This window comes from Phallusia mammillata, chromosome 5 (genome assembly GCF_965637545.1).
Source record: "Phallusia mammillata chromosome 5, kaPhaMamm4.hap1.1, whole genome shotgun sequence".
NCBI lineage: Eukaryota > Metazoa > Chordata > Ascidiacea > Phlebobranchia > Ascidiidae > Phallusia > Phallusia mammillata.
Window position 1 is genome coordinate 27461538 of NC_137256.1, and position 11861 is coordinate 27473398.

The 11861-nt window shown below is 37.0% G+C and overlaps 1 protein-coding gene across 1 annotated transcript; it reads left to right on the top strand.

Moving 5' to 3' along the window:
- The first annotated feature begins 3093 nt into the window (after positions 1-3093).
- On the top strand, positions 3094-7875 carry LOC145229101 (plasmanylethanolamine desaturase 1-like). Its single transcript, XM_080094367.1, has 5 exons — positions 3094-3209; positions 4755-4874; positions 5737-5982; positions 6681-6873; positions 7543-7875. Exons 1-5 carry the CDS (start codon positions 3134-3136, stop codon positions 7703-7705), a joined length of 798 nt encoding a protein of 265 aa, XP_079950493.1. The 5' UTR covers positions 3094-3133; the 3' UTR covers positions 7706-7875.
- The last annotated feature ends 3986 nt before the right edge of the window (positions 7876-11861 follow it).

Here is an 11861-nt window from a genome sequence, read left to right on the forward strand (position 1 = left end):
AAAATATTTAGACTGCACGTTTTCTTCCAATTTTTTTCCAATAAAAATTAAAAATCCACCGATGTGGTTTATTGCAAAACTATATAAAGATTGGGTAAAGAGGCCTTAAAATTAAGAAAAGTAAACTTTGGGCCTATTGTAATGTTATGTCCACATGGGTAAGGGATTTATCTTATAACGGGCATTTGTGACATTAAATACACGCAATACTAAACTGAATTGTTATGAAAGATATTTCAACAGAAATACATCTGTTGTGGCTGCTCTAAAATGCGAACAAGCGACCGACTTCGGAACATGACTTTATTTCCTTTTTTATTTCCGCCTTCAGTTCAGCGAAAAAATTGTTTCCTGGCAACTAGGTCAGCAGAAAAAAGACACAAGCTATTTTTAAAACAAAACCAGCAGCGCAGTGAAAAAATAGACGATGGTTTTTGAGTGAAGGTCGAACTGCAGGTAGGCTAATAATCACTTACATGGCTTTGCAAATGAGAACTTTGGTGCGCTGTATAAATTCTTTTCTGACACAGATTTAATAGAACTATATGTTTTGCTGAAGTTTAGTTGGTTAACGTTATAGTTGCATGCACAGATAAAGCGTTTATTCGAAATTTGGTTGTTACACCGGTCAAAAAAAATGGGTCCGTACTTTTCTTTGCTATATAAATTATTTTCTTCGAAAGTTTTAAGCAATTATACGTTTTGCCGAAGTTTAGTTGGTTAACGTTATAGTTGCATGCACAGACAAAGCGTTTATGCGAAATTTTAAGGTTTTCAAAAGAAAACAGGTATAAGAAAGTACAGCGCCTGTGAAAGAACGATGTGTAGAGTTGAGAGTTGAATTTTTAGTTGTTATATTCGCTTGGTGGAAGAAAATCTAGCGACATAATTTTACTAAAACAACCACCAAGCTGGAAACAGCTGTTAAAACGACTAAACGCGCTGCAGCTACACCGTATTATAAAGCTTTATGTGACGGGAGCCTACAAGAAAGTGGGTGTGGCGTATTGTGAGTAAAACACGACTGTGGGGAAACGTTGGTTGGTGGGACCAGTCGAACGGCCCTAAAAGCAGGGATTCAATTTTTTGTCAGCAGATTCTGTCGATTCATTGACAGTAAATCCATTGACAATAACCAATAAAGCTAACCGGTTCGCTGATTTCATAAAATTTCGTGGGTTTTATAGAACCGGTGCGAACTGGCTGAATCCCACCACTGCGTAGAAGCTAACCCCCTGTAACACAAACAAGTGCTAATATGCATTTCAATGCTAGTTTGTGGCCTGTTCAGCTTATCATTAAGTGCACGTATGGTAAAGGATCACTTCCAAGTTATTAATTTCTCTGTAACGACACAAAACATACTGAAGCAGTTAAGTTCCAGGATGTAGATTAATGTTGGGATACAAGTTTCCTGGATGCAAATGCAATGTTAGGCAGAAAATTGACTAAGTGTGCTTAACTAAGCGCTCATGAGATTACGAAAGAAAACACTGTGTGAACTTGTGCGTAAAAGTTGCCGATACAGTCATGCAAGAAAAAAGTTAAGGCACAGACAGTGGTTTTCAGGTCAACGCTGAAGTGTTCATGTGCAGCGGGTTTAGACCAGTGGGTCGTAACGGGAATGTATAACCTTGTGAAGTTGATAAAATACCTAATTTTAAATGATCTTTGTTTGGTTTAGCATCTGCTATGTAGCATATTGGGAGATATAAAAATGTTTTGAACTGTTAAGTGGGAAATTCGTCGAAAAGGTTTACAACCACTGGTTTAGAGTTGGACGATCGCGAGTTTAGTATTTAGAATATTTTAGGTGACCTTTTGTGACTTGTTAAAGGGTAATAATTGTTTTATTATTTTAGTAGACTGAGGGTGCTTGAACATTTATTCTTATTTTATTGATGTTTTACCCTGTGGCTTAAGGAACTAAAGATGCTAGTCAGGCGAAATAAGTTATATTTCACAAAATTTATCGAATGAACTAGAAAAATAGTTTGTATTCTGAGTTGAGTTGAGTTAAGTTGAGTTTTTTATTATTTGTAATTTTTTTGGCCTTTTTCGCGGGGTTCAAATTCAGGAAGCATAAAGACAGAGTTGTAACTTGAGCCGTTTCCTGGCCTCGGTTTGATTGAACGATCTTGACAGACATTTTGTGCTGCAGTTTCACCAACTTTTCGGATCCGATTCACTTCGGGCTATTTTTACATTTTTTTTAATTCGGTTTCGGGCTAATTTCAGGCCTTAAACTCTCGATCAGATATTTTAGTCAATATATAGGTGAAGAAGTCCGACGTTTCGACGTCTTATAGCAGCGGTTCCCAAACTGGGGTCCGCGGTCCTTTAGGGGTCCGTGAGGCAATTTTGGGGGGACCGCGAAGCGGTTAAAGTAATTCTATAATCTTATTTGGCGTCAGTTTGTGCCACTATATAAGTTTAAATCTAAGTAGAATTGAGAATCGACTGTCTCCATTGCTAAACAATGGCCTTTATTGAATGACAAATATCAAAAATGCAATTGTTCGCGCATAATCGTAATGTTTTTGTCCTGTTTGTGATGTCACATGCTGTTTTTGGATGATTGTTACGCGCAATTTTGCATAACTGGCTAAAATCCTTCATTCAACTTTCGTTTTTATGAAATACACATTTAGGCTTAAGGACCGCGAGCCCTCTAAATAATGACAGAGGGACCGTTTTGAAAAAAATATGAAAAAGTTTGGGAACCACTGTCCTATACAGATGATAATCATTTACCCTGATGAAGGCGACCTGCACAGAACGTCGAAATGTCGGAATAAAAATACAATTACCAGAAGAGCTCTAAACATGATATTATGCTGGCAGCAATCGCTTGTATATGGGTGAAGAGTATTAGAGCTTTTAGCAGAATATTGTGAGATTGTACATTAAATTCTGATGATCAGTTATACTTACGAAAAGCTTTAAATGCTTTTTGGTTTTTACATTCATTCATTTGAGAATGACACAAGTTGATGTCGAAACGTCATGTTGTATACAATTATATTGGCTTGTTTGTTTCTCGTGAGAATTTTTAAACGCTTTACATGTTAATATTACTTAAAATGCAGGAAAGCTATTCTAGATCTGTGTTTGACTTGCTTTAAACTCTGCAATGGTTCCTGGGGTTAAGAATGAAGTTATGGACAGTAATCCTTATGCTGAAGGAGATGACAAGGCTTTTGACGCCGGTGAGTCGGTTTTTATCTGATTTGCATGTTTGGGCGCTGGGACGTGGATAAAAGTTTTGTTATTTGAACAAACTGTTTTACTTGGTGTGAATGCATTTAATTTGTCACGACAGATCCAAATACTGTTTCACGTTTCTCGTTGGAATAGAACCACGTTTTACAAGAATTTGCAAAACAGCAACCTTAAAAGCAACAGGGGGGAATTTTTTCAAGTAACTGATTGAGACAATAAACGTAAACATTCGCCTATCTTGTATATTCAGTAAAAATGATGGATTTAATTCGTCCGCCAAATCTTTTATTTAAACAAACATTCAACCGACCCTTATATTTATATTTGTCAAACAAAACAATATACTTCTGATTGCTTAGAAATTAGAATTATCTATATGATCGTTAAGATATTACAGACCCACAAACGCACGGTTTTAAAATCTTTTTTTCATTAAACGCAACGACAGACCCTTATGACACCATCGATATAAAAGTACAACGTTAGATTTGCACCCGATTTTTTACACATGAGTCAAACTAATGGTCGATGATAAGTTGCCATAGGAAACGCGGCCCGTGAGGTCACACATAGAGCGTAAATTGCCTGATAGCTTGAGACAGGTTAATATTAATGTTTATCGCTTGATTGACAAAAACTTTGTGTTTGTGAATCCATTGCCCTGATGAAGGCATCTCATATGAGACGTCGAAACAATTAAGATGAACATAAATTCGTAACTGGTATCAGCCATGAAGCGTCTATATGCAGACCAGCGATCACGGTGGTGAATGCTTTGTGACCGGCTGATTCGGTTTAACGCCTTCAATGGGCCTGGTAGGCCTATACTATGAGACAGAAACGGTTATTTTCAAAAAACCTATTGAAAGAGCAACATTTGTTTGTTCGTGCAATAGGCTATTGCTCAACTTTGTCAAATTAAAATGTTTTAAATCAGTTTAGCAAATATTTTTCAAACCTTGGCAAATTACAATTCCTTCAAATCTTTAACACTGTAGCGTTGCTCAGCCTAATTTTAAGTTGAGTTTCCGCATACAGATCAACAGACCGTGTAGTAAATAATCCAGGTTTATGCATTCGGTCCTTAATGTGTTTGCTGGCTCAAATTGAAATTATCAAATATTTGATAAAAATACCCCATTATAAAGTATAAAAAGACCTGTGAAGTTGTTAAAACATCCAATTTTAAATGATATTTGTGTGGTTTATCATCTACTATGTAGTATGGGGTGGAATAAATATGCTTTGATTGTAAAGGGAGGAATGAACAATAAAAGTTGGGAACCAATGACTTAATGTGCTTGCTGGTTCAAACTGAAATTATCGAATATATAAAGTTACTAAATAAGCTATTGCTGCCACCCTAACGTATAACCGAGTTTTGCTTATTCAGCAGTTTTATAAAAACAATCGACGTCAGGATAATGGCATACCTTGTAAAACAAATTGTTTTCGATTTAAAACGTCGAATGTTTATAATAAAGGTGTTAGATAAGAAATACCCGGTTATAAAAAGTTCACTTTTATTTCAGGTTATCACTCCTTCTACAAGTTCACGGTGACAACTTTTCTTCTTCTGACTGTTTGGAACTTGAACTTGCTGTGGTCAAACTTCCCAATCGACCAGGCACATCTCGTTATTACAGTGTTCGGTTCGTATAACTATAAAGTATATATTTTTGTGCTCAAGCTCGTCTGTTATTTGCGATAAACAAGGACGATTTGTCAGATTATTTTAAATTCATTAGAATGCAAAGTTTATTAACATTTGAAATCAATGTGCATGAGAAGGTGCAAAGCCTACGGTTTTGTGCCACAACGAGTTTTTTGTGTAAAGTTGGAATGGCTTAATTAAGGCGTGATTTGCCCTTCACATAGTTTAGATTCTTTAGCATACACTTCGGGCAATGAGGTTTCAAAAAGCTCTAAAAAGTTATTTATAAAATCATTAAGCCTTGCTAATTAATGTGTGTCAGAGCATTACATCTATTTTCTGGTGGTACGTTGCCGAGCTTATAAAGTTGTGGTCAGAATATTTCCAAGCAAGCAAATGTAAACATATATATCACGTAAAATCTGTATTAAGGTTTGCCTGGAATATTAACGTACAATACAACATTTAAACAGATACGTACAGTAGCGCACTAGCCTTTAAATTTACACCCGTGGACATTTACTTTTATGAGTGGGTGGTACGTAACCAAGCTTCATATAGTATTATGTTAGAGCCAAGCATGTTAAAGGAAATGTGACGGAACATAAATATCACGTAATATCTGTATTTCAGCCTTTTCCATCCGACAATATAACGTTCAATGACAAATGCAGTAGAAATTTAAACAAATACGCATAGTAGCACTAGCCTTTCAAATTTAATTTATACCCGTCAACTTATATTTAATGCCTACGTAATATTTTCATTTTTTGTTCAATACGCATAGTAGCGCACCACCCCTAATTACACCCATGGACTTATATTGAATATCTACATAATACGTATCGTATTTTGTTCAGTTGCTGGATTCCTATTCGCGGATCTTTGTTCCGGGTTGAACCACTGGTTTATGGACACGTGGCTTCCGGTTCACACGCTCGGATTTTGCCCTCTGCTGCAGCACGTGGTCCGATCGTTCCGACTCCACCACGCTGTCCCCTACAAGTTCGGATCGTCTGATTTCTATGCCACAAACGGGAAAGACGTAATCATGGTGTTTCCACCACTAGCGGCAGTCATGCTCTACCTGAGGTTTGCTTCAAGTGGTGGGTCTAATATTTTATTCCAGTGTTTCTGACAAAAAACACACATATCTTTTCCTAAAATATACTTAGATCAACGCCCGCTGTTTGTTTAAAGGCAGTGAGAATGTTATTTAAACGGATCTTCGAAACCAGTCAGTTCAATTTGGCAGAAAATAATCATAATTCCGTAATTAAGTTATCAGCCTGGGTTATTGGCATTTTTATTGCGTGTTTTTGAGTGACAACACCTCAACAAATGCATTACCTCATTATTATTAGGTTTCAGAGCTTTATCAAAGTTTATCGTGAAAAACAACAGCTGGAAAGCTAACTTCATTTGTTGTTTCCCAGACGCATTTTTCGCTGATAGCTGATCATTTTTCGAGGCATAAGAACGCCAATTAAAAATCAATTTGTTTTACTATTTAGTTGGCGGCTGTTCGTTAATTGTTTGTAGATACAAATAAACTCAAATGCATTTGGTATCTCATCAATACTTTGTTATCGGTCAAAAGCTATCTAATTTCTTTTTTCTGTTTTTATGAAACTTTATAATATTTTTATGAATAGAGGTTTATGAAACTAAACAAAACACTGGTTGTCTATTCAAGAACTTGTATTCATGTTGACGTTTTGCCCAACAGAACAGTGGGTTCAGGTTCTTGAGGAACAACTAGTATTTTGTTTAGCATCACAAACACGACGTATTTTCATCGCAGCATCGATCATCGCCAACTACTGGTGGTGTGTTTTCGCTTGCGTGACGTCATTTTTCTTCGGGTTGAATTCTCAGTTCCACAAATACGCACATCAGAAGAAGAAGGCCCCCTGGTTCGCTCAGGTCCTTCAGAGGATTCACATCTTTCTTCCTCCGTCCCACCATAACGTCCACCACACTCTTCCATATGACAGGTAAAGTTTGTCTGTAAGATCGGGGGCATTGATGTTTCATTGTATAGTTGCCCCTTTAAAATATTTTGCAAGTTAAAAACTTTGATGTATAACGCTTTAAATAGGCCTAGCGTACTATGATTTATACAACAGTGTATTGGCTACTGCTCAGTTTAAAAAACAACTAACCCTTCATAATACGGTGTAGCTGCAGCGCGTTCAGCCATTATCAGCTAAATGTGGCCTCCACTGTTTTGCGCTTCATCGGCTTGGTGATTGTTTAAGTTCTATTGTGTCGCTATGTGTGCTTTTACCAAGTAAAATAAACCCAACTCAAATTGGGTTGAGCAAGGGTTTTTAAAACTCGGCTCATATTGTTACGTTTTTATTTTGTCACCTATTTATGACGTCATAACATATTTCTATGTCTTGTTTGCTGCAACGAATTGTCGAGGGGACGTGGCCCCACGCGGCTGAGAAGCCGGCAGTTGGAGGTGGAGTTGGTGTTGAGCGGTGGTTGTGTCGCGACTGTATATCTGCGCTGCTTGCCTTTTTATCGTTTTACTCTTTTAATATTTTAATACAAGTTGATTTGGGTACTGACAGCCCGTTATTGCAGCAGAACCGAAAAAAAGGCGTAACAATATTACTTGGTGATAATTATTTCACACCTGTGTTTTCAATCTACAGACATTACTGCGTTATATCGGGTCTGATGAATTATCCGATGGACGTTCTGCGTATTTGGAGAATCATGGAATACGTCATCGGCAAAATATTTCGTTGCCAACCACGCAGTGATGACGCACACCATAGATACGGGACTCCACCGAAACAGAACAAGCACGATTAGATTTGCTTTGTGAAGTGTACGAATGTGTAAATAGTTTGAAAATGTAAAGAGTTCATTATCAAAGTTCCTTCATAAATGTTTTGGTCGTTCTTATCCAAGTTTATCTTGAGAATCTTGTACGTACGTAATTTGGGATGTCTGGCTTGTCATTAAACGGAAAAAAAGCAAAATTGTGACAATTTTGTGTCTCTGAATTCTTTGCACATGAAATGAACTAGAATAGGCTAGTCGCTTTTTTATTATTATTATATTTTTCGACAATCAGGCGACAGTCCGAAAACTGAAAATTGCCCTTTGCTGTGTCGTTGAGCAACAAGATGAAACGCATTAGTGGAAAACAAAGTCATCAGTAATTAAACGAAAGTCGGTTCTTGCTAATTTTCATTGAAGCTTTCGCACCATTTGGTTATTCACAAGAATACTGATGATATTTATCTGTATCTACGGACCTAAAGTTAATTATAGTCTTCATCCACCACGCAACGATCTGGGAGATCTAATTTCTTTAAAGTACAAGTATTTAAACCTTTGTGTTCGAGAGAGTGAAAAAATTGGATACCTTCTTATTGGATGAAGACTTTAATGAACGTAATGTCTGCACTTGGACGTTTATGTGTCAAAATTCCAAACTAGACAAGATAGGCAAAATTATCTTTGATTAAAGATATGTGTTGTTGAGAAAACTCACTGTGCTCATTTGTTGCTGCGTAACAATCAATTTTTGCGAACCCTTACGGAAACGATTAAATTTCACAAAGCGACGTATTGTTTTCCGCATTACGAGAAACGGACAATTCATTTTCCACCAATTTTTCCGCCTGACCTCCTGCGGAAAATCGTCATCCACAAACCATAACAATTTCGCTGTGGTAACACGAATCAGCACAACATAAGAAATACGGGAAAAAGAGGAAACATTTTCTTGGAAATGTTTGTTACTCTCTGGCAAATGGCTGTAAAGTTTCTAAATGAATATTGCGTTTGAAACAAAAGGTGTTACTTTCCAAGAAATGTGCTGTAGGCCAAGTTCGTCTACCATTTTAGTGGGGGTAAACCAGTATGCATAAAAATCCTTGGGGGTAAACCCGGCTGTGGGAAACCTGTTCCTGTCGAACCTCCACCCTCTTTCCCTAACACGGGTGGTTATTTTACAGGGCCCCTCGACAGGTTCTACCAACGTTCCCTCCCCAGTCGTGTTAACCAACAATGCGCCAACCTCACTTTCTTGTGAACCCCAGTCACTTAACGCCTTGTAATGACGGTGTAGCTTTTTTTTTTTTTTTTCGAATAAGACACAAAATGGAAAGACGGAGAATAAAAATAGCACCAATCAAAAAAGCGACAAGATGGGCTAAAGGCCCGCCCACTTTACCTTAAAGGTCGCAAGTCTATTATTCTTCAATGCACTTACATATTCTGAGGTTTTAACCGACTTAAACAATGAAATAAACAAGCACAGCGTGGGCAAAGTTCCTCCATACTTACAACGGTATATGACAAACCGCGCGCATAACAGTAAACAATTTAACAAATCATCATCAAGGTGAGTTCCAAAAATAAGAGTTACAGGGTTAATTCGCAAGGAAAATAAAAGTTTTGCTGAAATCCAAGACGTTACGTCTTCCCAGTAACTTTTAACATGTTCACAATGATAAAATAAGTGAGATACAGTTTCGGGGGCCTTTAGACAGAAAACGCATTGGTCAGAATCAGTTTTTCCAAAGGAGTGGAGTGCTTCGTTTGTTACAATGGCACGCATGACGGTGCAGCTGCAGCGCGTTTTAGCTCTCATCCACCAATTGTGCCCTCCACTGTTTTTGCGCTCCATAACGTCTCAACGTTGCGCAGTTATTTCCGGCTTGATGATTGTTTTAGTGCAAATGTGTCGCTATGTTTTCTTTCACCAAGCGAAATAAACTCAACTCAACTCAAGAGCCAATCGCAAGAGCACATGTGTACGGTTTAACGCCATTATTTGGGTATATATAAAACCGCACTGGTTCATTTCGATCTCTTCTTTTCCTTTTCCTTTTTGTGGCTTTCAGAAGTATTAAACGAACGAATCGAAGTGCAAGACACTTGTGTGGAGTTTCCAGGACTCACTCTTGACAAGCTCAGGAGCTTAAAGTCGATGGTATACCTCTTAAATTTGTAGTGGCTCGGTTTATAGTCTAGCTTGTACCGAGATACCTAAGTTAATCACTACAAATTCATAAACTGCTGGTCATACCGTTTTAGTGGGGTAAACCTGACACACTTTACATGCAGTGGTGGGATTCAAATTTTTTGTCAGCCGGTTCTATCACAAAATCCATATTTTTCAGCCGGTTCTGTTACAAAAAGTCCATTGACAGTAACCAGTAATGCTAACCGGTTCGCTGATCTCATAAAATTTCGTGAGACGTCTCTATAGAACTGGTGCGAACCATCTGAATCCCACCACTGCTTACATGTGTGCATAATGTTGATCTGATTTTACAAGGCGTTTTAGAAGTTAACAACTTACTTGGATAGGACAAAATTAGCGTTGAAATTTTTGGCTGAAACAAAACATTCAATATTCCAAATTTTAGATTGTTTTATGTTGTCGTGTCTCTGCGATATTTTTTCGATCAGAATAAACCGACCAAACTATAACTTTATTAATGTTTGCGTAAATAACCGAAAATATGTGATCTTTATGTGACATTAGCCCGCAAAAAAACAACAACATCCAATTGGTTGAAATTAGCAGACAACTTGACCATGTGATCTATGACGTAATAGTTGGGCGACTTACAATCATAAACAATAACGACGACAACTTTCCCGCAGCAACAACGAAAATTTGAAATGTTTTTATTTGTTAGGTCGCGTTTTAATACCAGCAGTTTCAAATTTTAACGGGTTCAATTATAATTTGATGCTAGCCTTCACCTTCATAGTAATCTTTGGAAATCTTTCCCCAGAAAAATTGACCCTGTAAGACTAGATTTGATATTGGCCGCTGACTAGCTGTTTGTTGTGTTTTGAATGTGTTTTTTTGCTGTAAGTGATTACAACTTGACATAATGCATTTGTTGAAAAAAACGAAGTAAGGTGGAAGCACACTGCACAAAACCATTTGTGAGTTTTGAAATTCTTTTGAGGCAAATTATTTAGATTAGTCAGCATTTTTTTGTTTTGTAGAATTTTGGCAAATTAACAAAAGGATCTTTGCATTTATCTGCTATTTCATCGCTCTTCAACTTTGATGTACAGCGAAAACCTCATAATTCACCGAAACAGTCACAGAGGATTATCACCAAGGGGTGCATGGGAACAAGGTTTCACCGAAAATTGTAAATGTGAGTAACTTGCACTGTGTGTTAGATACAGTATACTTAAACTTTTAACCAGAATCTCCCAGCTGATTGCTTGGTGGATGAAGACTGTAATAAACCTTGTGCTTATTGATTCAAATTTCATTCATCCTTATGAATTGAGATAAATATATTTCACCTATATGGCATCTTCAGTATCTTAATCAAATAGAATTGTGTTTGATGATGTACTTTAACTCAGTCGGTTTTACAAAATTTTATGCGGTGAATCAGTGAAACGGTTAGCATTACTGGTTACTGTCAGTGGACTTTTTGTAACAAAACCGCATGAAAAATATGACTTTTGTGATAGAACCGACTGACAAAAAATTTGAATCCCACCACTGCTTTGATAGCTTAATAATAAAAAGATTATTATATCACACTCACAATATATTCTCTGTTCTTTTAAACTTTACAAAAAACATTGTTTTATTATTGTTCAGTGATAATGGTTGCATATAACACAAGGGAGAGTGGAGTTGCATTTGTTGGAATGAAAAAGGCTCAGGTGTTTTGGAAGGTTAACTCTGAAAAGTTGATTTTAAAGTCTGCTGAGTAAAAAATTGTGAGAATTTTTTAGGTTCGGAAATTAAATAAACCTTCTATAAATTCTGTAAATTTTACTTGTCAATTTTTTTGGGTTGGATTTTTCAGGTGATTGAAATAGAGTGTATATGCTATACTTTTCAGATTTTAAGTTTGAAAGATGAATGGCATCTCTTACATTCAAAGACAACTTGGTCCAACTCCCACAATTGGCTTCCAAAGATGCAAAAATCATTGATGCAAAACTCATCATGGCAGACTTGAGG